This window comes from Phocoena phocoena, chromosome 1, assembly GCF_963924675.1.
Source record: "Phocoena phocoena chromosome 1, mPhoPho1.1, whole genome shotgun sequence".
NCBI lineage: Eukaryota > Metazoa > Chordata > Mammalia > Artiodactyla > Phocoenidae > Phocoena > Phocoena phocoena.
This window is the reverse complement of record NC_089219.1, coordinates 17,042,711-17,069,911: the sequence shown is the minus strand read 5'-3', so window position 1 is coordinate 17,069,911 and position 27,201 is coordinate 17,042,711. Positions and strand designations below refer to the sequence as shown.

The window sequence follows — 27,201 nt, the reverse complement described above, 5'->3', positions numbered from 1 at the left end:
TGTGAGCCTGGTCTACGGCTCTGCCCCAACCCGAGTGAGGTGGGCAGCTCCCTGCCCCTCTCTGGGCCTTAGTTTCCCCCATTTAGACAAGAGATCTCTCCAGCCCCGAGAGGCTCTGGTACCCAGGCTAAGGTAGGGTGAGGAAGGACACAATTAGATCAGAGACCTGGAGAGGGCGTGACCTGGGGATGGGCAAATAGCTTTCACTGGTCAGTAAGGTATGGAACTGAGCACTTCGCACTAGGGAGGCACAGGCTGCAGCCCATTTCATTTCATTCATTCATTCCACAAACATTGCAGCCACCCACGCTGTGCCAGCTAGGGGCTGATCTACCGGATCTGGAAGGATAAATAAAACAGGCACACAGAAAACACAAACGCAAAGCAAGACTTGGCGAGTGTGCTAAAAAGAGACCTTCCCTAATCTTCCATCCTCACAACCCTCAGGTCTTATGTCCATTTCTTGGAGGAGAAAAGGGGGACTGGAGAGGTAAGGGGCTCGGTCAAGACCCTGCTGCTTAGGGCGCGCCCAGATCTTGTGGCCAGCCAGAAGCGAGGTTTCGGATTCCGGCAGTCTCCGGCCACTGTCCCAAGCTGCCCGAAGCTGGGGAGGCCCCGTCCAGCTCCCGGAAGGCTGGAGGGAGGTGAGCGCCAGGGAGGGGCTGGGCCAGAGGACGCTCCGGCCGGGAGGCAGGGAGGGGCCTGGCGGGGGGCGACCGGGCGGCACCGAACTCCCTGGTGCGCAGCCCTGGTGCGCAGCTCCTGGCGCCCGGAGCGCAAGCGGCTGGGTGCGCGCGAGCGGCAGCCGCGCTCGGGCCAGTCCGCCACGGTCGGGCCGGGGTCGGGTTCCGAGGCGCCGGCGGGGGGCGAGGCGGGGCGGAGAGGGCGGCGCTGCAGTGCCCGCAGCGGCGGGCTGGGGGAGCTGTGCCCGCCTGTCCCCCAGGCTCGGGCGGGGACCAGGCAGCTGGGTCGCCTCGCCTCTAGCCCGGCCGAGCTAGGCGACGCGCAGCCAGGCGTGCCTGGAGCGGACTCCGGCCCCAAGTCCTCTCGGGCGCCCGGCCGGGGAGGCCCCCGGAGAAGCCAGTCCCGCGGGCCAGGGCGGCCGCGGCCGCCGCCGCTCCGGCCCGCCCCCGGGGGGTGTCCCGGGCCGCTGGGCCCGCCCAGGTAACCCCATCCTCGGCCCGCCCCTGGCCCGCCCCCCCGGCCGCCCGCCTCCCTCCGCCGCCGTCGCCGCATCCCGGCTCTGGGGCGGCGCTGACAGTCTGGTCCGCGCCGGGCAGCGGGCGCAGCAGCGGGCAGGGCTGCCGGCAGGCACGGAGGCAGAGCCCCGCCGCGCGCGCGCCCCGGCCCGCGCCCGGCGCCGCGCCGCGCCCCAGCCCGCCCGCGGGGCGCCCACCTGCCGCCCCGACGGGAGGCCCCCAGCGGCCGCAGCCGCTGCCCGGGGCCGGGCGCCCGCGGCGGCACCATGAGTCCCCGCTCGTGCCTGCGTTCGCTGCGCCTCCTGGTCTTCGCCGTCTTCTCGGCCGCCGCGAGCAACTGGCTGTAAGTCGGGCCGGGACCCGGCTGGGCCGGGCGGGGGCCGGGCGGGGGCGGGGCGGCGCAGGCCCCGGGGGCAGCGGTCGGTGCCAGGCAGCGCGGGGCAGCGGGCGCGGGGGCGCCCGGCAGGTGTCTCGGCCGCGGGACGCGAGGCTCGTTCGCCCTCTGCACTGCCGCCGACACCGCCCGGGCCTCCCTCCGGACACCCCTCTCCCCGCGTTCCAGCCCAGAGGCTGCAAGGGTGGCGGCGGCTTCCGCACCCCTAGGCGGCCTCGGGAGCCCGAGAGCGCAAGGGGTGCGAGAGCGAGACCGCGGCCGGCGTGGGGTGCCGGGCGCGGGGCGCAGACCGGGCTGGGCTGACAGGTCGCCGAGGAAGCCCATTACGGGGAAGAACCCTGGCTCCTGATAACAGGTTAATCCCCAGAAGTACAGGGTCTAGTTCCCCGCGCCGACCTGCCCCGCGCGGCGCTGCGGGCTGGGCTGGAGGCGTGCAGAGACCTGTTTCTGCTTGGGGGGCGGGAGCCGGGAGAGAAGGAGGGAAGGGACGGGACACCCGGCATCCGAGAGACCGCAGCCGACGCTGGACGGCCTTGGTTCTCCCTGGGGCAGGAAGAAACTCCGTCCAGACCTTAAAGAGCACAGCAGCCCTCCACCTCCCTCAGTCTCACCTAAGGAGGGAGGGGTAGTGACCGCTGATGACCTGTCTGTTTCTCCTTGACTGGGCCTGGCTCAGGGGACTCCCTGGGAAGATTGGCTCGGAGGGTGGGGGGTATTCTAAAGGATGAGCTTCCATGAGTGGGTGAACAGGGAAGCAGGAGGACCCTGGACCCCTTCTTCATCTCCCTCAGTGACCATTCCCCCAGTCCCAGGCTTAACCCTGGTCCCAATTCCTTCTGCCCAGAGCTCTGCCCCCATCGGCTGTGGGCAGCCAGTGGGGAGCCAAGCTCCAATATTGATCTGAAAAGCATGAGGTGGGAAGGGGGATCGCCAACAGTGTAGCTGGGGTTTCCATGGAGACAGCAGGAGAGGAAAAAAAATTCTCTCTGCATCAAGACCAAAGAACAAATATCTCCCATGAAATTGCCCCGAGTGTCCAATGGCTGTTGCTATGAGGTCATTGCAGCCTCCAGGGCCCCGCAGGCTGGAAGGAGTGTGTTCGTTGGGGTCAGAGCCACCCAGGGCTTGGGGGACGGAGGTGATGTGGAATTCTCCCAGCTGTTCTGAGAGCAAGAGTGAGCGACTCCAAGGCAGGCTGAAGTGGCTGCGGAGCTTTTGTTTTTCTTGGAGACTGAATTCGATTAACACTTCAGGGGCAGTGGCAAAGTGTACAGAAACCAGGGCACCACCACCTCCCTCCCACTACCCCCAGTAGGCCATCCCCCTGAGAGGGGCTTGGGTCGCAGAGCCGAGGAGGGGAGCTGATTTGGACTTGGGGAAGTCTGGGGTCCCTGGAGTTGACTCTGGAAAGCATGGGTTCAGAGCCGGGGTCTCCAAAGGGAGCGTGAGCGAGAACTGGGTGTGACCAGCCCAGGGCTGAAGGCTGCTCAAAGGCAGAGGAGGAAGTGGCAGTTCAAGGGTCTGACCCGGGCCGTCGGGAAAGAGCACAACATCCACAGTGCAAAGTCCTTCAAGAGCATCTAGCGTTTTGGCTCATTTTACAGATGAGGAAACTGAGGCCCCAGGAGGGGAAGCTACTTGCTCAAACTCAGAGCTGAGAACTGAACCCAGGTGCTCTGACTCCCAGCCAGTGACACGCCCTTCCCTGAAGCCGTCCCAAGGTTGAGCCAGTGTGGCCCAGGTGGTGTCACCACCCACCCTCAGCCACATCCCAGCCCGAAATCCCAGCCAGGGAGGCAGCCCCAGCTTTGGGTCACGCAAACCATGGGGAATTCCAGCAGCTCAGTTCTCGTGCTGCGCTGTGGCGGGGGTGGGGGGGGTGGGGGGGTGAGGAGGGGCAGCCTTCTCGAGAGAAGAGAGGTTGGCAAACCTGTTCTCTGCAGCCGTGATGGTTCAGGTTGCCACGAAGCAGGTCTCCGGATGACCCAGCTCACTCCTGCTCCACCCTGGGCTTCGAGCCAAGGGTCTCTCTGCTCAGCCCAAGGCAGGAAGAACAAGGGGCTTCCCAGGACGCTGCCAAACCAGAGAGGCTATGATGGAGACGAGATCTCTGGGCACATTCCAAGACAGGGTCCATCCCCAGGCCAGGGACTGGTCCAGCTCTGGGGGAAATAGATGTCACAGCCTGGTCTCCAAGAGGAAGACAAGATAAAAGCAGATCACGAATGGATGAGACCATGAACGTGCTGTTGCTGTCGGAGGAAAGAGTTGAGTGTGAGCTGCAGCGGTCATGGAGGGGGCTTGGCCTGGAGGTTGTAGAATCATGACTAATGATTATAGCAGCTCCCCCTGTACTAGCTAAATCCTGACAACATCTGAACCCCATTTTACATATGAGAAAATTGGGGATCACAGACGTAATTGCCCCAAGTCACCTAGCTAGTAAATGCCAGAGGCATCTGACCCAAAAGCTACCTCTAGAAGGAAAAGCTTCTGGCGGGCAGATGTCCATCCGGGCATGGTAGTTGGCACTGTGTCTTTTCAAGTGTGAGCCACGCTGGAGGTCTGGCCCCAAGAGGATGGCTGGCAGCACTCTCAGAGGGGCAAGGCCTGGGTGTCCACTCCCCTTGCAATACCTGGAGTCAGGTTTCCGTCCAGGGTCGGCTGGCTGGCCGGTTGCAAGAGCCAGTGCTATCTGCTGTCTCCGAAGGGCGGGTGGCCTGGAGGGGAGGCCAGGTGTCCCGCTGCGTGCAGCTGTTGTGCAGGATGGAGCTTGGAGATGGGAGGGCTGTGCAGCCTGAGGCCTGGGCAAGTCCAGAGAAGCTGGAAGCTGTTGATTAGACTTGTGTCTGGCACCAGGAGTGAGTTGACAGCTTGTAGCAGCTCCCACCGAGGGAGGGATGGAGGGATAAAAACAGTCCATCGGTGGAAGGCCCGGACTCTGCCACAGACCTGGGCTCATAAATGTCTCTGAATGTTCCCCCCCGCACTGGGGCTATGCTGGAAGTCGGGAGACCAGGGTTCCAGTCCCAGCTTGGTCCCCAGTGCTGGGCGGTCTTGGATGGGCCTCTTTTTCCCTCTGGGCCACAATCCTCAGCAGATTGTTCTGAACCCCAAATGGAAGGTACTGGAAGAGTTAGAGAATAGACAAACTAAAGTTTCATTATTGTGGGTTTCCTGAAGAAAGGCAGTGCTGCGCTATGCTGGGGCCCCAGCGGAGGCCCAGTAGGCGAGGGCAGGGGGCCTGTGCTCCACTCAAAGGTAGTCCAGCAGAGTGGCTAGGACAGATGGTATGCAGTTCCATCCCAGGTCTGCCACTGACAAGAGTAGTGACCTTGGACATGTTACTCAACCTCTCTGAGCCTCGGGTCCTCATCTGTAAAACGGTACCCATGCTTGGGGGTGATGAGGCCAGAGCGAGCCCATGCATGTGGCATGCTGAGAACAGTGCCAGGCACAGCAATTAAAACTGCAGCCATGGCTGCTGCAGGATGTGGAGGGCAGCTGTCACTGAACTGGGGGAGCTGTGCCCCTGGTTACAGAGATGATGGAGGGAACGGGCCTTCAGGCTGCTGCCCCCAAGCGCCATCTACCCAAAACTGTGTTGTCCAGACCCTGTGATCTTACACAGGTCACACAGGGAGGATCCTAGGCTGCTGCCTCCCTGCTCTTCAGCCAGGGCCCCTGCAAGAGCCTCACAGAGCCAGGGAGACCAGCCGGGCTCCCGGGCAAATCCTGCCAGCCAGAGGAGTTGCTGCTGGGAGTGCCCTTCGGTGCCCCTGGGGGAGGCATCTCCCTGCGCACTGGATCTGACTCCCCGCAGGTGTGCACCTCCGTCTCCGGGCCAAGCTCCCACGTGCCTGCTCACGCAGCAGAGGTGTGTAACTGCCCTGCCCGTGAGCAGAGTGAGGCCTGGCACTCTGGGTGCAACTTGCTGGACCAGGTGTGGGCAGAGCCAGCCAAGATGTGCAGTGCCAGCCCCACAGGTAAAGGTATGGTCTGTCTCCCCCAAGAAGTGTCAGCCTAGTCTCCAGCTATAAAGGATCCCTCGCTCCCTTCTACATAACAAAAACCCACCCCCTTGGATCACTTCCCATGGCTCTGGGCATTGAATCTAATCACTACACACCCCCACCTCTTCACAGTCCACACCAGGATCTCTCAAATCCACCACTGATATTTGGGGCCCGTCCTGTGCACTGTAGGATGTTTAGCAGCATCCCTGGCCTCTCTATCCGCTAGACACCAGTAGCACCCGCCCAACTAGGTGACCACCAAAAATGTCCCCAGACATTGCCAAATGTCCCCTGGAGGACGAAATCACCCCCGGTTGAGAATCGGTGGCTGACAAAGCATTTTCACAGCCATTTCCCTATGAGAACCACATAACCTCTCCCCCTCCCCCTTCAGAGGAGGGAGTCTGTATTGTCTTCAGCCCCACTTCAGAGGCCCAGAGGTGCAGTGACTTCCCCAAGGACATTCTGCACGTCAGAAGCAGGACTTGAACTTGCTCTCACATGTCCAGATCTCATGGTTTTTATCCCCTGCCTATAGAACTGTCTCATATTGTATATAACTATAGTCTAATAATGTGGCTCCTTCTACAAGGTTAGAAACCTCTGGAGGCCGAGGCTGTGGCATCAACACAGCTCAGCAGCCTCAGTGCCTGGCATATGTCTGGCATGTAGTAGGGGCTCAGTCAACATTTGATAAACAAACGAAGGACAGGCCTGTTCGCTCCAGAGGGTTGTAAGCTGCTGTCACATCGTGCCCCACTTTCAAAGACCTCGAGTGGGAGGGAGGCTCTGCTCTACTGCCTTGAACCTCAGGTGATGCTAAGATGTGCCAAAGTGGGTGTCAGGACGTGTGGCTGTCACCCGGCAGATGCGCTGCCCTGGCCCGCAGCTCCCGGCCAGGCCACCCGCTCAGAGCCAGGCTAAGCGCTCGCTCCCCTCACCCTCCTCCCAGGGCCCCGGGACCAGGCTCTGCCCGAGGGGTTTGCTCAGGCAGCAGTCACGACCCAGCTGTCTGCTGTGGCTTGACTTTCTTCCCTCAACCCTGGATTAGCAATTGAGCAACTCAGCATCTGACAAGACAGTGCTCCCCAAACCTGTTGAAACTCGCCCAACTCGGGCCCTGTGGGTGCATTTGGAAAGCTGAGCAATTGTACCACGGCTCCTCCTCTTGTTCCTCCCTCTGGGAAGAAGGGCTTGGCCTGAGCCAACTGGGCACGGAGTTGGCCAGGGAGCCGCTGACGGGGGTGGGGGTTGCATCACAGCTGCCCCCACCCCAGTCACCCCCCTCTCCGAACGAGCTTGCAAGAGCTGCTCCGCAAACTCAGCTGGGAGGCGAAGCTGCGACCCCATGGTTGCTGTCCAGATTTCTACAGGAGTTGCCAGGTTTTATCTCTGAGTCCTGAACTGTGTCTTCTGTGATTCGGCCAAACCCGAGAGAAGGCACGCTCCCTGCCGTGACCTCCCCCCGCAGCTCCCCCTTCCCCGCTCCAAACCCCTCTCCACCTCCCCCATCTCCTGGCAAACTTGAAACCAAACTCTGTTTTAAAAGTTCCCTGGCCAAGTCAGAACCCCCGCAGCAGAGGGGACCTGGTCTGAGAAGAGAGGCTGGGCGGGGAGGGTGGAAAGAGGGAGGGATGTGTCCTGGGAGGGAAGGAACCCCCTGACAGCTCACAGTTCATGGGGGAACTTTGGAGCGGCCCATTGGAAGCAGCATGAAATTGCTGATGAAACTAGAGGGGCTTCTTCCCTGGAGGGTGCTTTCAGACCCTGTTTCTCACTCTGTTCACATACAAGTCATATCATCGCAGGGTTGGGTCCCAGGAACTCTTTGCCGAGGAGTGGAGACAGCAGGGTATTCCTCTTGAGTCAGTGATGCCCAGCTGTCCTGGCGCCCCAGGCATAGAGGGCGGAATCACAGCCATCAGAGTCAGAGGGGTTCTCAGAAGTGATCAGCTTAGCCCCCTCCCGGGACACAGAGCCTGCAAGCAGGACAGTGAGTGCCTGGTAAGCCCTATTCAGTCATGTCAAGCACTTACTTGTCCAGACCTACGCTCCGTCAGGCACTGTGCTAGGCACTTGGGGTCACAGAGCGTATGAGTGGTAGAGCTGGAACTCTACCCCAGGTCTCCTGACTGTCTTCCCAGAACTTTCCCTGCAGCAGGTGAAAACAGCGCTGCAGCCCATGCACCTAGCCAGGCATCTCTGCTGGAGGTGATGAGCAACAAGGGAGGAACCAAGGTTTTCCCATCTGCCCTGTTGGGGTGGGCGTGCGGGCTCAGCCACAGGCTCTCCCAGGACTGGGCCATTAGAAGGGGTGCACCAAGGCCAAGGAACTCGCTAGAAACCTGAAGCCACCAGAGCATGAGCCTCACTCCAGGAAGCCAGCGCCGGCCCTGGACAGCTCGTGCAGCTTCCCCATCCCTCCCTGGTCCTCAACCCCAGGGCTCCCTCAGCCAAGCTAGGGAGGACAGTTCAATGGTTTGATGGCTCCAAGGGCAAGAAAGGCACCCTGGGGACGAGGGTTGGATGGGTCTTTGCAAGGGAGAAGCTCTCTGCTGGTAAATTAGGGGGGCAAGGCAAGGTGAGGAAGTGCATTACATTTGACACCCACTCACCCCACAAGCACACCTGCCCCAGAGAGAGAAGAAAAATTCTCACCTCTCGCACAGCTCTGGAACCATCCAAGTTCAGGTCTGAGTGGCTACTTCCTGGCCCTGAGTCAGCCACCAGCACCCCTGGGAACAAATACTGTGAGATGGGAAACGGGGGGGGGGCTCCCGAATAAGAGGTGGGGGACAGGAAAGACATACAGGGAGCTGAAAATAATGGAAACTGAGATGTCAAGAGACGGAAAATACGGGTGCTGAGACCTCTGCGGATGGGGAGTAAAGGGAGCTAGGGATCCCAGGAGACAGGTAGAGGGCGAATTAGCACCCTAAGGTACAGGAGTGGGGCCTTGGGCTCCAGAGGAGGCTGGGGAAAGGCACTGGGGACAAAGAGAACGTGACCTGGGCATTGAGAACTCTAGAGTTACGCTACACCTGGGAAGAAGGTGGCGTGGACGCAGCACCCGCCACCCCACCACCACTGGGAATGTCTCCAAGGCCAGCCCCTCCTCGCCGGCTGCCCCTCCAGGGGGTTCAGGCCAGTGACAGCAACTCCTTCCATGGCCTGAGTAGCTTCAGAGGCCACCGGCCCAGATGCTGTCCAGGCAGCCACATAACCCCTGAGACATTGCCCTCCCCAGCACCCCTCACTCCTGAAAGCAGCCCTGAAAGATGCCTTCACCTTAGTTCAGAAGAGACATGGGGCTCTAGAAAGACTCATCCATCAGAGAAGAAGACCACCTTCCTCAAATCATTGTCCACTGATGCCAAACTCTCATGCCCTCGATGCTCTGGGCCATCTCTGGAGCCTGATCAGCCAGCCCAGGCTTAGGAGCCAGTATGACCTGTTTTCAAATCCTGACCACCACTGACACGGCCTTGAACACGTGGCTTTCTGAACCTCAGTTTCCTCATCTGTAAAATGGAGGGGATGGGGCTTCCTTGGTGGCGCAGTGCTTAAGAATCCGCCTGCCGATGCAGGGGACATGGGTTCGAGCCCTGGTCTGGGAGGATCCCACCTGCCGCGGAGCAACTAAGCCCGTGCGCCACAACTACTGAGCCTGCGCTCTAGAGCCCGTGAACCACAACTACTGAGCCCGTGTGCCACAACTACTGAGCCTGTGCTCTAGAGCCCGTGAGCTACAACTACTAAAGCCCGCATGCCTGGAGCTTGTGCTCCACAACAAGAGAAGCCACCACAGTGAGAAGACCGCGTACCACAACAAAGAGTAGCCCCTGCTCACCGCAACTAGAGAAGGCCTGTGCGCAGCAACAAAGACCCAACACAGCCAAAAATAAATAAGTAAAATAAATAAATTTATTATTTTTTTAAATGGAGGGGATGATACCCACCTGGACAACCCCGCATGGATATATGAATATATATCCATATAAGGATATAGTAAAGCACGTGGCTGTTGTTTGAAGAGCACAAGGGACAAGGGACATGAGGTCCCTTTCTTCTAGTCATCTAGTCCCATGAACGGTTTCCAAGTCCCCTGGGCACACCTGAGCTAGTCCTAGATCCCCACTGTCCCTGCCCTCCTCACCCCAGTGTCCCCAGCTCCTAATCTCCTAACAGGACCATCCCCCCCCCATCCCATCCCTCATACTCCCAGTCCTTGGAGGATCCATCTGATGGGCCAGAATCGCTGGAAACGCGTTCTCTAACTCTGCATACTCTGTCCGGAGACTATCAAGAATCTACAGTTGGGGGGGACTTCCCTGGTTGTCCAGTGGTTAAGAGTCCTCACTCCCACTGCAGGGGTCACGGGTTTGATCCCTGGTCAGGGAACTAGGATCCCGAATGCTGCGTGGCCAAAAAAAAAAAAAAAGAAATCGACAGTTGGGATCGAGGCTGAAGTGATCCACTGTGCCCCATGGGCGTGTGCCCTGCCCTCCGGAGTGCTCAGCTGAAAAACAGGCTGGGAACCCAGGTGGAAGAGAGCTGATGGAACCAAAGAAGACAAATAATTAGAACTGTCTGGGGTCCAGAAGAGGATCCAGCTCAATGGACTCTGACGAGGCTTTGAGAGGGCAGTGATGATAAACATCTTAATGATGATTATGTAATACTGTTGCCAACAGGGGAAGAGTGCCTTCTATGTGACTATTTAATTCACTTAAGCCTCCTGAGATCAGAACTATTCTTCTCCCCATTCTAGAGGTGAAGACACTGAGGCTCAAAGATGTTCCCTCTCTTGCCTCAGTAACACAGAGATGGGACGCTGACCCAGACTGTCCATCTCTCCTGCCCAGTGCACCATGCTGCCTGCCACGCGAAGGGATAAGAGTCTCCGGGACCGGGACACTGTAGGGAAGAGGACAGCAGGAGACTAAGACCACGGGTACAGAAACCCTCAAAGGTCTGAGGACAACTGGAGGTGTGGAAGGCTCCTGGGGAACGAGGCGCTCCCCACCTGCCAGGAGCACACGGTCCCGGAGGGGTCTGGGTCCCTCTCGCCCTCACCCGGCCACGCCTCCCCAGGCCACGCCTCCCCAGGCGGCTCTCGGCTCATCAGGGGCTCATTTCCTTCCGGCTCCTCCTCCTGCCGCTTGGCCTCCTTCCTCCCTGGTGTCGCCGGCAGGCACGACCGCTCCTGAGGAGGCTCTAAATGTGGCCCGGCCGGGTGGGGAAGCCAGAGGGAGGGGGTAGAGAGGCCTGGGCTGGCGTCCCAGCCCCCACCTGGAGACCATGGGGCCAGGACCCACGACGCTGATCTGCTTGGCCTCCCAAACGCTCCAGCTATTTCCCGTCCCCTGTCCTCTTGACGCGCAGAGCGAGAGCTGGGCAGGAGTCGCGAAGAGGTGCGGATTTTCCTCTAGGAATTTGTATATTTTTTTTAAAAAGCAAGCAAACCTGGAAAAGCTTGGGACAAGCCCAGCTAATTTTAGTTTCTAATGAAAACAGCAGGTGGCCGAGAGGATCTGATCTCCCTGGCAGGGCCAGGGCCCTCCAGCCTCGCAGGCTGCAGGCACGGGCCAGGCGTGGGGAGGGCCTCCTGGGAGGAGCCTGAAGGACCGGAGCCCCCGCTGGAGAAGACGGGGCACGAGCTGCCTGGCAGCGAGGCGGCCCGGGGTTGGGGGGGGTGGGTAACCTGATCGATGGCACGGCTGTGGCTGGAGTCCTGCGTGGCCGGGGCAGCGGGTAGCAAATGGCTAAGCCTGTGCTCAGCAGTGGCAAGAAGAAGCCTAAATTGGGGCGATGCAACCAGAATGAGAGAAGAAGCAGGGATGGCCGAGGACTCCACAGGCCGACCCAGCCCAACGCAGTCAGCACCCCCACCCCCACCCCCGCACACTCCCAGGCTCTTGGTCTCCTCCAGGAATGGCTTGTGCAGTTGACATTTGAGCCGGCCCAGCTCCAGGTCAGTAAGTGGCACGCATGTCTCTGGAGGAAAGGGGGTGCACCTGAGGGTGCAGAGAGGGGATTCCTGAGGCCCCTGGAACCAGCTGGGCCTTGCCCCTAAGGGTCTCCAAGTCCTCAGCAGAGCAAAAAGCCACAGAGCCTCCACTTTCTCCCCTCACCGCCCCGCCCCCAACCCTGCACTCTGCCAGGAGGGGAGCAGAGGGGACCTAGTCAGGACAGAGTCATCCATTTATGCTGCAGGCATGTATTGCGCACCTTCTAGGTGCCACACCCTGTGCTAGGCATCGAGGAGGCCACGGACTGGACGTGACACCGAGGGTGGTGTTAGCCCCCTGCAGCTGTCAAACAAGGCAGATCCACACCCAGGGTACAGGGGAAAGAGAGGTCCCGGTGTGAGCTGGGTTTGCATTCCAGCTTTGCCACTCACTAGCTGTGTGACTCTGGGGAGTCACTCCACCTCTCTGGGCCTCAGTTTGCTCATCTGTAACATGAGGCCAGGCACCCTAACCAGATACCAGCATGGGCAAGCAGTGTGGGCAAGGGCGTGTGATGCCTGGGGTCCTAATTCTCCCCACTCCATTCCCAGTTCTTTCCAGTTCTGATACCCAGCCCTTCCCAGGCAAGACCCTGGGATCTGAGAGAACCAGGGTGAGTTGGGGCCATGTCTCCTGTGGCCTGGAAGGGGACAGCTGTGGAGCCAGATGAAGGCAGGGGCTGGGGGTGGTGGGCCTTGGTGCCAACCTTGGGGGCAGGGACACTCCTCAGCGGAAGAGGGTTCTCAGCCTCTTCCTGGAAGCTGTCCCAGTGACTCACACCCATGGCAGGCCAGCAGCTCACCCCTAAATCCCTATTACTGTTATTTCAGCCCGTGTCCCTTGTTGAGTCCTGAGCTTACGGGAGGCGGGGGTGGGTGGCCCCTCAGGTCCATCTCACGCCTCTTCAATGGCAGGGGCTCCGTCTGTCCGCCTGGCATGGGGCCAGGGGGACTTTGAGGCTTGAACCCACCCCCCGTCCCAGCGGACTCTGACACAGACCCATTCATTTATGGTACCATGAGGAGACAGGCTCCGAGTGGGGCGGGGACTTGCCCAAGGTCCCACAGTGGGTTGGTGGCTCAGCCAGGCCTCCCCAGCTTGTCCCTCCTGCCCAGAGAACCCCTGCCTTGAACACAGAAGCCAGGGCCCCAGCACAGCCCCACCTGGCCCCTTGACAGGACACAGAGGGAGCAGAGGCTGAGATGGGGACAGGTCAGCTCTGTGCCCCCATGTCACAGAGGGAATAGGGGGCCCCACCTTCTCCTAGAGACCAACCCTGGCATCTGAGCAGGAAAGGATCCAGCTTTAGGCCCAGTTGCTAGTCCCCTCACCCGTGGCTTCCCAAACGTGTACCTGGCCCACAGCCAGTAGCCGGGCTCTTGGTGCCCCCTGCAGGCCAAGAGCGCCAGGTGGGACTAGCTCCGTAGCTGGCAGAGGCAGGGGATGCACCTAGGTAGGGCAGAGGAGCCGTCAGCCCCCTCCCCTTGCAGATACACCCTCCCCAGACCCCCAGCCACCTTCCCACCCTTGTCTCCCTTCTGAGAAACTCAGGCTTCTGCCCAGGCCTCTTCGGGACACTACCAGCCTCTGTGCATCCTCTGGGCAGGACCTGGTAGAGGAGGCTGTGAGGCTCCCGGGAGGCAAGGAATTCAGGAAAAGTGAGGGGAGGTGGGACTGCCTCAGCCCAAGACAACCCACCTCCCACCAGCCCGAGCTGCCAGGGAAGGGCGAGATCCTCACAGCTACGGTGCACCCAAGATGTGCCGACCGAGAGCCAGATGCACCAGCCACGTCAAATCACGTTAATTTCTCACAGCAGCCTGTGGGATTGCCAGATCAAGAAAGCCAGACGCAGAGAGGCCCCGCAGCTTTGAAGAGGAGAGAGGGTCCCAGAATCAGATTCCTTGGGACTTAGAAAGAAACATCCCCAGTGGTTACTCACAGACTTCCCCTAAAGTGCCCTCCAGGCCATTGCCAGCCTGGCTTCACAGCTGCTGCTGAGAACGTGTGAAAAGCCCAGATGCCCACCAAGCCCTGCCTGGAGTGGGGCCCAGACACCTGTACTTTCGGCAAACCCCGCAAATGTTTCGATGCGCAGCCAGATATGGGAACCATCACTCGGGTCCGGCCTGACAAATAGAACCCAGCTGCTGATGGCGCACCCCCGGGGGGGAGAGCTCAGCAACCCGCAGGCGGCCCACCTGCACCTTGGCCCGCACCCTTAGGTCAAACGAACCCAGCTCCCAGCAGCCTCTGCCCACGGGTGACATTCAAGTCCTTGAGCCACATAAAAGAATACTGTCTCTACCAAAGGTTTTGAAGTCGGGCAAAACCAGGTTCAAGTCCTGACTCTGCCTTTACTAGCTGTCTGACCTTGCACACAAAGCAAAGTACTTAACTTGTCTGTGCCTCAGTTTCCTCCTCTATAAATGGGGGTTCATCGGCTTGCTGGGAGGATTAAATGCAATCATGTAAGTAAAGTCTTAGGCTTTACTGATTAAGGGCCGTACAAGTCAGCTATCCTTATTGTCATTGTCTTAAAAATCTCCCATATCTTACTAGGCTTTCTGTGTGCTTTTCTATCTGGGTACCATGCATTTATTCATTCCTTCACTAAGTAAACAGATGTCCAGCGAGTTCCTGCCCCATTGCCTGAGGCACCACGTAAGACCATCTTTCACATACAGGATCCCTTTAGCGCCTGACAACAGTTCCCTGACTTGGCCACAATCGGTGGTCTCCCCCTCACATTTCAGGTGGAAAAACTGAGTCCCAGAGAGCAGTGGCCTTTGTCCTTCTTCGGACAAGAAATCTGTGCAGCTTCCCTGGTAAAGATGCTCTGGCTTCTTCACCTCTACCACCCAGAGAGCCATTGCCCCCCCCATCAAGCAGACCTGGGCTGCTGGGCTGGTTCACTGTGGTCCCTGGGGCAGTGGGACACTTGCTCTGCTTTTGTTCAGAGCCCCTGATCTGTGGGGCTGAGGCTGAGGGTAGAGCCAGGGTCTGAGTCTCCTGCTGGTAGGTGGTGGGAAGGCCCCTTTCCTCCTCTGAGCTTACCTGTAAAGTAAGGAGTTTGGACCAGACCACCTGTCAGGGAACATTCCTTAAGGCTATGATTCCGTGCACCCTGCTGCTCCTCCAAGAATCTGGAAGGCAGCTCCAGGCAGCCCTGCCTGCCCTGGGAGGTGGCAGGTGCATCTCCCACCGAAGAGCGGGGAAAGGGAGGCAGGGGAGGGAGGGGAGGCCTTCCAGAGTCACCACTCAGCTCTCCTTCCACCATTAGGCTGCTACTTGTGTGCCTACTATGTGCACTGGGCCCTGGCCAGGGATGCTGGGATGGGGTGAGGGGACTGGTTGAGGGGCAGTGCAGTGGTTGGAGCACAAGCCTCGGGGTCATCCAGACCCGGACTCCAATCCAGGTCTGCCCCTACAAGTTGGGTGACCTGGATGGTCATCTCACTGCTCTGAAACATGCCTGGCACTTAGTAGGTGTTCTGTTAATGCACACCCTTCCCTCGAGAGAAAAACCAGTTTCTTCCTCACAGGGTCTTTCCCCAGCTCTGCTCCCACCCCGGTGAGTATTTTTGTGTCTTACTCCTGGCCCCCTTGCCTCCTGGCCCAGATTGCGAAGTGGCCATCACTAGGGACTTCCCTGGTGGTCTAGTGGTTAAGACGCCATGCTTCCAATGCAGGGGGCGCGGGTTCGAACCCTGATCGGGGAACTAAGATCCCACATGCCACGCAGCACGGCCAAAAACAAAAACAAAAAAACAAAGTGGCCGTCATTAGACAGGGCAGAGCCTTCCAGGGCCCTCATGGAGGGGGTCGGCAGGGGAAAGGCCCATGGGGTTTGGAGGGGTTTGAAGCTTGGCTCTGACACTTGCTACCTGGGTCACCTTGGGCATGTTAACCTCTTAGCCTTTATTTTGGAATCCATAAGATGGTCGTAATAATTGTCACCTCATAGATTTGGGGTGAGCTGGCAACAGGAAGAAGTGCCTGCCACCGTGCACAGCACATGGTAGGTGTCCAGTCAACAGTCGTGCTCTCTGTACTCTGCTGAAAGGGATGCAGTAAAGCTCCTTCCCATGTATGCCTGGCCCCAGAGTGCCTCGACATAAGCTATCTCATCTGGATTGTATATCCTCACTATAACCCTGTGAGGTGGGGCAAGCATTGGGGCCCCATTCTCTGGCTATAAAGACTCCAGGGGCGGAGGGGAGAGCATGGCACACTTTGTTTTCAAAGCCCCCTCCCCCAGCACTATCCCCAGCCCTCACTGCCCTTATTGTCCTAAGTGCTACAGTAGTGACGCTGGTCTCTGCCTGGTGGCCCTGGGATATGGCTGGCAGTGAGGATCATGACCTTGTAGCCAGAGGTGGGCTTAGGTCACTGGGGTCTCTGCCTTGGGAGGGAAAGAGACACACCAGGGCAGACAGTGGCTCCAGCCTCCCATCTAGAGGGCATTTCGACACGAAGGGCTCAGAGCCCATGGGCGAGGTCTAGGGTAACATCGGGGTACATATGCCAGTGCAGGGGCCACCCAGGCAGGGAGGGATCCCACAGGGGTCTGTCAGCCGCCCTCCCAGTGCTCTCCCTGCTTTGGCTAACTTGAGATGGAGGCCTTGTGCAAGACAGCACTTCCCCCCTTCTGGCCCTGGGAACCAGGCAGGATGGCTGTCACTGGATCCAGAGAGAAGCCAACCTCCAGGACCCATCCCTGGTACGAAATGGCTCCCGGAGACTTGGGCAGGGCGTGGCCTCAGCCGGGGCGTGGAAGGAGGAGGCAAGGGGCTCAGCCTCACGTCCCATCCCCATCCCCAACCCCCCTCTCCCCAGGTACCTGGCCAAGCTGTCATCAGTGGGGAGCATCTCAGAGGAGGAGACGTGCGAGAAGCTCAAGGGCCTGATCCAGAGGCAGGTGCAGATGTGCAAAAGGAACCTGGAGGTGATGGACTCGGTGCGCCGCGGCGCCCAGCTCGCCATTGAGGAGTGCCAGTACCAGTTCCGGAACCGGCGCTGGAACTGCTCCACGCTCGACTCGCTGCCTGTTTTCGGCAAGGTGGTGACGCAAGGTGAGGGAGGGGCTCGCGGGGGTGCTGGGGACCCCGGAAGGGACCACTGTTTCCTGGGGTGGGGAATCACGTGCTCACGAGTGGCCTGACGGGTCCATCACTCATCACAGGATGCAGAAGGAGGCATGGGAGCGGGCGGGACCCAGCGGGCGGCAGTCCCCTGCGGGAGGGCCGATGGAGGAGGATGCCGTTCTCTGGCTGCGCAGCACAAGACGGTGTGCCGTGTTTTCGGTCCCGGAGCCACCATTCCTGTTCTAGAGTCAGAAGCTGAGGCTCAGGCAGGGGAAAAGACGGAGTTGCCCGGGGCTCCTCAGAGGGTGAACAGCAGAAAAGAATTCAGACCTGGGCTTCCAGCCCCCCAGCCCTGTGCTATTTTTACCTTAGCACTGGTCTCACCGACGCAAGCTCATCTCGTTCGTCCGTACCTTTGACGAACCCTGTTGAGCCTCACTTGCCCAGCCCTGAGACCCCGGGAAGAGCCGCACCCAGATCCTGTCCTCCTGGACTCACAGTTGAGGCAACAATGACACTTCAGTAGGGGCAGTGGCTCTCACACCTGTAGCACCAGCTAGGGACCAGACACTGGTTAAGTGCTTTAAGTGATATTAACTCATCTGGCCCTTTGAGATGGGCTTCCGTATTGCAAATGACGAAACTGAGGCACACAGAGGTTAGGTAACTCGCCCAAGGTCACAGAACCAAAAAGTGGCCAAGCCAGGACTTGAGCCCGTGCCGTCCAGCTCCAGGGTCTTGCTCTTACCCAGGATGAGAGGGGACACAGGAGCCTCGGGAAGCCCGTGCCGTCCAGCTCCAGGGTCTTGCTCTTACCCAGGATGAGAGGGGACACAGGAGCCTCGGGAGCACAAGGGTGGACCCCTGCCCCAGCCAGGGTGGGTGCTCAGGGAAAGCTTTCCCAAGGAGTGGGTCCTCGGCTGACACCAGAAATATGAGAAGGCATCAAGCCAGAGGAAGATGGACCAGGGCACAGAGAACGTTCCATGCAACTGGAAGTCTCCTTAAGAGGTCACCGGGTCAAGCCGCTGCCCTCGAGGGAGCGCTCTAAACCAGCTGCGTCTTTTACTACTTCCTGAGTGTGAAACTGACACTAGTCCACAGACCCCTTGACTTGCTCAGGCAGCAGAAAAGCTTTCCTGGGCCAACCTTTGTCTTGGCACCTGTGGTCCTGGACAGCGAGGGCTGCTGGGCTTGTGGCAAAACCATTTGGATGTTGTTGGAAACCAACTGGGATAGAAATTTGGAAGCCATTCTCCTGGGAGTTGGCAGGGGCCAAAAAGGCACGATTATGCTTGGCATGACTGAACACTGCTGCTTCGGAGAAGAAGCAAAGGCCCAGTGAGTGGCCTGGGAGCAGAGGCCCTCCCGGGACCACAGTGCCCCTGCCGAGGACCCAGGGCTGTCTGTCTGATGAGGCCCAGACACTAGGCTCAAACAGCAGACCCCGGGCACAGGAAGCCCCTGGCACACAGTAGGTGTGGACTGATGAATAGACTGGCAGGGTTGCATGTGCCAGGCCCTTCCTACCCCCATGCCTTTGCACATGCTATTTCCTCCACCCCAACACCCAACCCTCTTTCTCCTCCAGCTCAGCAGCTCCCTCCTCCAGTCTGCCCAGCTCCTGCAAGCAGGTGGCTGCTTTTTCCACTGGGCTCCAAAGCTCTTTGTTCATGCTGGGGTTTTCCCCCCTTTTTTTGCTAATTGTTTTGATATAGTTTCAAACTTACAGAAAAGTTGCAAAAATAGTACAAGGAATTCCCATATACTCTTTTTTAAAAAATCTCTATGTGATAGGTTTATTCAGCCAACTACTTTCATTTTCTTCTTTTTAAAATGAGGTATAATTGACATATTAGTTTCAGGTGTACAATATAACGATTCAGTAAGTCTAGTTAACATCCATCACCACACAGTTGCAAACATTTTTTTTCTTGTGGTGAGAACTTTCAAGATCTACTTTCTTAGCAACTTTCAAATATGCAATACAGTATTATTAACTGTGGTCACTACGCTGTACATCACCTCCTCATGACGTATTTATTTTATAACTGGGAGTTGGTACTTGGTGACCCCTTCACCCATTTTGCCCAGCCCCCATCCCTGCTTCTGCCTCTGGCACCACCAGTTTGTTCTCTGAATATATGAGTTCAGTTTTTCCTGTGAAGAATTGCCATATACTCTTTACCTAGATTCACCAGCTGTTTACATTTTAACCCATTTGACTTATCAATTTCTCTCTCACTCTCTCTCTCCCTTAATACACACACGTGTACACACACACACACTTCTGTCTAAACCATTTGTGTCCACGTGGCTTTCATTACACCTTTCACACTGAACTGTGATGCCTGTCTCCCCCACCCCACTCCCCCATCCCTAAACCTTGAACTCTTCCAAGGCAAGGGTAATGTCTCATTTACCCGTTTCCCAGCACGTGGCAGAGCCTGGCATGGAGGAGACAGTCAAGGGATGTCATCCAGTGGCAGAGAGCAAGTCGGGGCAATGACTCAAGGGGCAGAAGAGGGGATGCATGGGTCAGTGCGGCCTGATGCAGGTGAGGGACCCCGTCAAGAAGTGCTTTCCTCACCCGTGTTTGCACCAGGAACCAGGGAGGGGGCCCAGCCCCGGCTCATCAAGTTCAGGAAGATGCTGAGAATCCTACCAGGCTTGGCTGGAACCTGCTGTGGACTAAAGTCCAAGTGACTTGGTCAAGCATCCAGTCTCCTCGGGGCTGAGTCAGGGCATGCACTCGCCAAGCCAGCCACATGCGAGGCAAGGGCAGTCGTGTTTGGAGGAGTCTGAACTCTTCCCATTCATCCATCCCCTCACTTTTGCATTTTCTGTTTTCTTCCCTAGTAAAATCCCTCCTGGAAAAGTCTCAATTTATCTCCACTGAACAAGAGACGGGACTTGTCCCTCCCGAGGCCACAGTGCTGCTCTTGGGGGGTCCACGGTTGATGAGGCCGTGCGGGGAGAGCACGGGCAGCATGACCTTGGGGGAGGGACCTCACTCCTCCGAGCCTCGGTCTCCTCACCTGTCAGTAGGACCTGCACGTGTGCTTACCTCATAGGGGCATCACCATTTAGGGTGGACCTTGACCCCAGAAAAGCCATCCGTGCTCACCAGCTGCTGTGATTTGGGGCAGCAGCCGGCTGGGCAGGCCTTTCTCACAGCCCCCAGGTTTAGGGGTTGGGGGGCTAGGCCAGTGCCCGCATTCATGGGCTGCCTGGCTAGGGTCCTGACCTCAGACCTGGAAAGGTAATAGCTCACAGGCCAGGCCATACTTGGAGGAGAAAAGGAGCCCCATTTGTTGAGGGCCTCCTTGGTGCTGCCTTGTATCCGACCACCCTCACGACAAGTCCGAGTGTGTAGTATTGTTCCCACATTACAGCTGAGATAGGAGGCCCAGCAGAGGGTGTGATGCACCTAGATCCGGGACCTGACGGCTCTTGGCATGAGTTCCCGGGCAAGGTCCATCCCCTGTCCTAGCCTCAGCGTCCTCCTCCCTGGCTGGGGGGTGGTGGGGCAACCCCAGGCCCCAGCTCCTGGACTTCCCATCAGGATTCAAAGATGATGTCTCCAAAGGCCTGCCTGACTCCCAGGGCACCTGGGGGTGGGAGCAGCTCTCTTATGGCCAGCACTGCCCGAGGCCGTACAGCTCCAACCCGCACCCCCTCCCCTCCCAGGCAGTGGAGACCCCCTGCTCCTGGCCTACAGAGGCAAGACTGACGGTGACATAATGGTGACTGGTGAGGACATGTGTAAGTCAGGGCCAAACTGTGCTCTAGGCTGAGAATCTGCCAGCAATTTGGTGAAGGTGGCATTGGAGGCAGCCAGGAATGGGGCAGCCGGTGGTTCTTGGCTGAGCAGGCGTGCAGGGCCAGATGTGGGATGATGGCCTCTGTGCGGTTCAGTCACTGCTTAATCCCGTGCCTGGGGCAGCACCTGCACGAGGTAGGTAACTGATAAGTATTCGTGGAATGAACGACGAGGGTTTGAGGGTGGGAGGGAGAGGCCAGGGAGTCTGGCAGAAGTTCAGTGCGGCCGTGAGCAGGAAGTGCTGGGGTCTCGGGGTGGGCCGGCCCGAGCAGCACGGGGAGAGGCGTGGAAGGCAGTGCAGACGCCTCTGCGCCTGCTTCCCTCCATCTGTAGACAACGCCGAGCCTTCCCCTGCCTTCTCACACCTTGCTCTGTGAGCTTGATCGTGTCCCTGTCCCGAGAGGGGACCCCATGAGCCCTGCGGCCCCTCTGGGCTCTGACTGCCATGTCGGGAGGCGATGTGGTGCACTGGTCGTAGCCGAGTGAGGATTCAGCCCAGGCTGTGTTTGCAGTCCCCGCGTGTCTAACCTCAGGGCACCTGACTGACGGGAACTTCAGGCCGGATCTAAGAAGTAGATGCTTTTCAGTCCTGGGCTGTGACTCCCTAACACCCGTGCTCTCACCTTTGTCTTCAATGTTGGCATCACTTTGGACCCAATGAGGGTGACAACATGCCTTTCTTCTGGGGACCTCTCAGGCCAGCTTTTGGTGCCATCCGATACATCACAGGAGGTCTGGGGAGGGGTTACCCCAGAGACACTTTGCACCGGGGGTTCCTTGAGGACAGACTCACCTCCGTCTCCCTCATGCTGGCATAGGGCCTGGCTCACAGCAGGTGGCTAATAAACGTCCGGTGAGGGAGGAGGTGTCTCTGCGCTAAGGAAGCTTTTAGCCCAATGGCAAATATGTGGACAAGTGGCCCTCAGGGGGTAAGTGCCCTACCAATATTTGTTAGCGAATGAATAAAATGGCATTAATCACCCAACAATAACATTCACAGTAGCCACTATGTCTCAAGCTCCTACTCCAGGCCAGAGGCTAAGCACTTCCCATGTTTTATGTCATTAGATTTCCATACCCACCTGAAGAGGTCAGAACTATCGTCAGCCCCATCCTATGGACATAACAACTGAAATCACACATTGAGGAAGTGGCAGAACCAGGACTAGATCTCAGGCCTGCCAGGCTGAGCATCCACGCTCCTCCCAATACCCACCTCTGTCTCCAGGAAGCTGGGCAAGGCCTGTTCTTGCCAGCTCTGTACTGGGCTCGAGGGGGGCAGAGGAGGTGGTGAGGGACAGCGTGGCCCCTGGAGCTTCCAGTCTGGCTGCAGACAAGACACTTAGAAGATGGAACAGTCCGAGTCCAACTCTGACTGCGCGGGGAGGGCAGGCCAGGCCAGCCAGAGCACCCGGGCTCCCAGGAATCCATGATGGTGGGAGGGATGCGCAGAAGTACCAGGGCCTGGCCTGCTGGGCCAGCGTTACTTTCCCCATGTTAGAACCGGGAAAGGTCACTACACTAGTAAGAGTCTTAACACAGCTTTGTCCAGCTCCAAAGCCTTTACTCTTTCCCCTGTCCTATATTGTCTCTTAAATCCAAAGAGGCTTCCTGGAGGTAGTTTCAAGAAAAGGTGAGCCTTTGCAGACAAGAGAGCAAAGGAGATTGGAAAGGCAGGCTGGGGGGCAGGGATGGGGAGATGACAAGGGCAGTGCCTTTCTCAGAGGCCGTGCCTCTCCTGCCCCACCTCCGGAGGACTCCCGCTGGGTCTGCTTTGGAAACATGTAAGTTATGCTCGGAATGACACTGCCATCAGGACACCTGCCTGATGCCCCCGGGGATCCCCACGCCCGTGGCTTCCTTTCTAGCCCAACTCAGCCTCATCTGTTTCTCCTCCAAACACTCCTTCCTGCTCAAATGTCTTTCCATCCAGCATCTGGGGAGACAGCGCATGTGATGTGCTCAGAAGGGCACTGGCCTCGAGTGAGGCAGGCCGCGGTTCCAATTCCCTCTTGGCCACCGACTGGCTGAGGGACCCCAGACAAGCCCCCGAGCCTCACTTTTTCCTCCACAGAGCAGAGCTGGAGAGAGCTGGTTGCTCAGGTCGCCATGAGCTCATGGAAAGGCCCTGGCACATCGCAGGCCCTCAGAAAGGGTAGTTATCACTGGATCCCCAGGACAACTCTGAATTCCCGGCCCCAGGCAGGCTTAGCACCTTGGAAAAGATGGCAGTGACGTGGGACCTAGAGGACGCTCAGGATTTAGACCAATGGAGCCAGGGAAGAAGAGCGAGCAGGAAGAAAGGAGTTGGGTGTGGAATGGGGCAAATGGCATTATGGAAAAGGCAGAAGGCTGTAGGGCAGCTGCTAGCACCTTCGAGAGCTCTGCCTTTCCCTCGGCCGGCTCTGCTGTCCCAGGAGGACAAAGTCCTCCCCCTGCAGCTGGAACAGGCAAACCCCCAGACCAGGGAGCAGTTATCGACCAGGTCGCTGGGGAACCCCCCTCTGCCACCCTCACAGCCACACCACAATCCTTTTTCTGTGTCTCAGCGGTCTGCCAGGCGCCCCACTGGTGAGCAAGGCTCCAGCCGGGCAGAGGGGATGAGCCCTGGAGTCAAGGGATCGGGACCCAGGGCCAGTCATAAAAGGCTGGAGGAAACGCTGCCATCGGCTCTCGGGACACAGTGTCTCAGCCACATTCTTCAGGCCTTCTGGGGCCTCCAGTGCTGAGCACAGGCCCACTGCTCACCATCCCCCAGTGAAGAACCCACAAAAGGAGCTGGACATGTCCCACAGCTGGTGGCTTCACACATGGAGGTGGGAAGAGATGGGCTGTATATTCCTGGGGGCTCCAGGCTCTGGGCTCTGGGCGGCAGGATCATGTCAAGGTTGAAACTCTGGAGCTAGGCTGCCTGAGTCCGAATTCTGGCTCCACCACTTCCTGGCTGGGTGTCCTTGGACAGGTGCTTCATGGCTCAGTGCCTCAGTTTCCTTATCTGTAAAACGGGGAGTGAAAGTGTCTACTTTGTAGGCGTGTTGTGAAGAGTATATAAATTATGTCAAGTGCTCAGACAGTGCCCAGCACAGAGTGAGCTCTCTCTAAGGTTTAGCTCGTCTTATTATGTTCCTTCCAGAACCTCTTCCTTCAAGCCCAAGTGGAGAGAACTATAGCGCCCTTGCTCCCGAGGCCAGGACAAGGGGGCCTGTAGTCCTGGCAGATGGGTGTTGGTTGGGGATGAGGCAGGGGTCTCCCTGAGCCACCTCACAGGGAGCCCTGCACCCAAGGCTACTAGCACTCAGGGGAGGAGGTGGGCCCAGAGCTTGGGGCAGGCCAGGGGCTGCCTGAGGGCCCAGAGAAGCAGAGGAGAAAGGAACATGCCAGGCCGGGGGCTGGGGCCACCCTGCCAGTCCCATCCACCCTACTATCTCCTGCTTTCCCTTCCCCCTTGGTCTTTGGGGCAAAGATTTGTGCTGGTTCAGGCCTGGAAATACCAGAAATACCAGAAACTAAAGTCGTCTCTCTTTGGGCGGCCACAGCACAAAACCAACCAACATGATCCTGCTATTAACCTCGATTAACTTGGAGAGGATTCCATCTCAGGCTGTCAAGGCCCCCGTGGCTCCAGCCAAGCCCCCTCATGCCGGCCCAGAGTGTCCAGGCCAGGGCAGAGGGTGGGCCGTAGAAAGTGGGTGGCGGGCAGTATCCCCAGCTCAAGGGCCGAACCGAGAACAGGGCATCCTGGGCCATGGGGGCCTGAGCTGCCCCCAACCCCAGCGCTCGGCCTCCACTGCCTGTCCACAGACACAGGCACAGAGGAGGTGATTGTTTCTGTCTGACCACGGTGACTGCTCCCTAGGGCAGCCGAGAGCACCGGCCTGGGTGTCACAGAGGTAATTGCCAACCACGAGGCCAAAGCCTCCCCCCTTTGCTCCTGTGGACACAGACACTCCAGCAAGAGACAGAAGGACAGTCAGGGGCACACAGAGGCCCTCACAGGGCCCAGAGAGGAGCAGGGCCCGTCTGGTCACACACCCAGCCAGCCCTGTGCACATGTACCACACACACACACGCGACACACACAAAGACACTCCCTCCCACCACCCACACCCCCAGAAAGGGTCTACATAGCAGCTACACCCCCTGAGGCACAGTTCCTAGGAGGATAAAAACACCCATTCAGGCAAGAGACAGGGCAGGCACCAACATAGAACCACCAAGAAGTCATGGGGCAGAAGGGAAAGACAGGCAGCAGAGGCGGACAGACCGGAGTTTGAGTCCTGGTTCTATCACTTGCTGACTGGACGACTGCGACCCACTTCCCCTCCCCAAACCCGCAATGTGCCATCTGTGAACTAAGCACAGATAAAGCTTCCGATGGTAGAGGGCATCCCCTCTTCCGCAGTGATCCTGGTAAGCGGTGGGGCCATTGTCATTACGGTTTACTCTTAGAGGTATAAGGAAGCAAGGTGGTCTCAGAAATGGGCCCAGCCTCAGCAGGAAGGGCTGGGGCAGGTTCCTCGGGCGGGGGACCCCATCAGAGCCTAGAGGGGCCAGCTGGGGAATAGGCACAAAAAGAGCTGGGTTGACAGGCCAGCCTGCTACTTCTGTAGCCTTGGAAAGTTAATTCACCTCTCCCATGCCTGTCTTGTCTCATAAAATGACGTTAACATCACTAACCTCCCGGAGAGGTTGTGAGAACAGTAACTGACGGTGCTCAGAGCACTGAAGCTGGACCATCCGGCTGCTCATGCTGTGTGGCCTGGGACAAGTTGGCTAATCCCTCTGAAAGCGGGATTAATAATTATACTCACCTGACGTGTGCGGGGAGGCTAAATGACCAGCACACGTGAAGGCCGCAGGGCAGCGTCCGGCGTGTGTAAGTATGTTGGCCATTGGTGGGTAAGAACAAGCACCAGCTCGGCGTGACTCCTGCCCCACGGGAGTCAGCCTGCCTTGCTCTCTCCCTGGGCCTCCGTCGTTCAGGAGTCCCATCTACGCCTCTCCTCTAAAAAGGAGGGTGCCGGGAGGAGCACTGGGACCCAGCCCTGCCCTCCCTCTGCCTCCCTCCCACAGGGACTCGGGAGGCGGCGTTCGTGTACGCCATCTCTTCGGCAGGTGTGGCCTTTGCGGTGACGCGGGCGTGCAGCAGTGGGGAGCTGGAAAAGTGCGGCTGTGACCGGACGGTACACGGGGTCAGCCCACAGGGTAAGTGCGGGCAGTGGGGAGGGCATGCGTGGCAGGGCAGGGGCCGGGGCCCAGGCCCTCACTCACCCACGGACCCCGCATGCCCACCCCACCCAGGCTTCCAGTGGTCGGGATGCTCGGACAACATTGCCTACGGCGTGGCCTTCTCACAGTCATTTGTGGACGTGCGGGAGAGGAGCAAGGGGGCCTCGTCCAGCCGGGCCCTCATGAACCTCCACAACAACGAGGCCGGCAGGAAGGTAGTGCGTGCGGCCCCAGCACCCTTACGGCCGGCCGGGAAAGGGCGGGCTCGGCAATGTCCCCAGACGCTCTCCCCCGCCCCCACCTGCCCCTCAGAAAACACTTGTCGGGCTCTGGCCGGTACCAGGCACCTCCTATGGGGCGGGGGGCACGGGGAGGGAGCGGACAGGTAAGCAGGCATCACAGAACAGTGCACACAGGTGTGTCTCCATCCCTCTTTGTCACGCACACACCCCTAATAAGTAGCAGGGTTAGGATTTCTCTCTGTCACTGCGAAGACCGTGTGCTTAACTACAATACCATCTGCTCTCTCAGTACCTACTCGTCAAGGTTCCGGTGCAGGTTCAGTGCAGCCATCTTCCTCCCCAACACGTCACTTTTCCCTGTTTCGTATGACGCTGCCTTTAACATGTCTCTCCTCCATCAACTCCGAGTGCCCCAAGGGCGAGGACAGTATCTCTGTTCCCAACACAGCTTACCAGGCCACCGTGGCATACAGCAGGAGCTTAATACAGAGGAAGCATGACCGTACATCTTTCTCCAATTCTGCGCCATGCCCCCGTCTCTGCCCCCGCTCATCCGCCCCGCAGCAGCCCCTCCCCGGCCTCCCCTGACATCTCCTGATGGCCCCTCTCCCCTCCCCGCCCCCCGCAGGCTATCCTGACTCACATGCGGGTGGAGTGCAAGTGCCACGGGGTGTCGGGCTCCTGCGAGGTAAAGACGTGCTGGCGAGCCGTGCCGCCCTTCCGCCAGGTGGGCCACGCGCTGAAGGAGAAGTTTGACGGCGCCACGGAGGTGGAGCCGCGCCGTGTGGGCTCCTCCAGGGCGCTGGTGCCGCGCAATGCGCAATTCAAGCCGCACACAGACGAGGACCTGGTGTACTTGGAGCCCAGCCCGGACTTCTGCGAGCAGGACACGCGCAGCGGCGTGCTGGGCACGAGGGGCCGCACGTGCAACAAGACGTCCAAGGCCATCGACGGCTGCGAGCTGCTGTGCTGCGGCCGCGGCTTCCACACGGCACAGGTAGAGCTGGCCGAGCGCTGCAGCTGCAAATTCCACTGGTGCTGCTTCGTGAAGTGCCGGCAGTGCCAGCGGCTCGTGGAGCTGCACACGTGCCGGTGACCGCCGCCCGGCCCTGTGCCCAGCAACCACCTAGTGGCCCAGGGAAGGCCGATAATTTAAACAGTCCCGCACCACCCACCCCAAAAGATACTGGTTGTATTTTT

General features: G+C 58.8%; 1 protein-coding gene across 1 annotated transcript; it reads left to right on the top strand.

The window, feature by feature from the left end:
• The first annotated feature begins 1,465 nt into the window (after window positions 1–1,465).
• Window positions 1,466–27,201, top strand: WNT4 (Wnt family member 4). The gene is made up of 5 exons (XM_065888539.1): window positions 1,466–1,542; window positions 16,460–16,695; window positions 25,604–25,735; window positions 25,832–25,974; window positions 26,630–27,201. Exons 1-5 carry the CDS (start codon window positions 1,466–1,468, stop codon window positions 27,095–27,097), a joined length of 1,056 nt encoding a protein of 351 aa, XP_065744611.1. The 3' UTR covers window positions 27,098–27,201.

Bases quoted from the DNA above. Each gene is read 5' to 3' on its own strand.
- WNT4 (XM_065888539.1), top strand. From the start codon at position 1,466: ATGAGTCCCCGCTCGTGCCTGCGTTCGCTGCGCCTCCTGGTCTTCGCC. The intron at 1,543-16,459 runs GTAAGTCGGGCC...CCCTCTCCCCAG, and splicing joins GCCGCCGCGAGCAACTGGCT to GTACCTGGCCAAGCTGTCAT. The intron at 25,736-25,831 runs GTAAGTGCGGGC...CACCCCACCCAG, and splicing joins ACACGGGGTCAGCCCACAGG to GCTTCCAGTGGTCGGGATGC.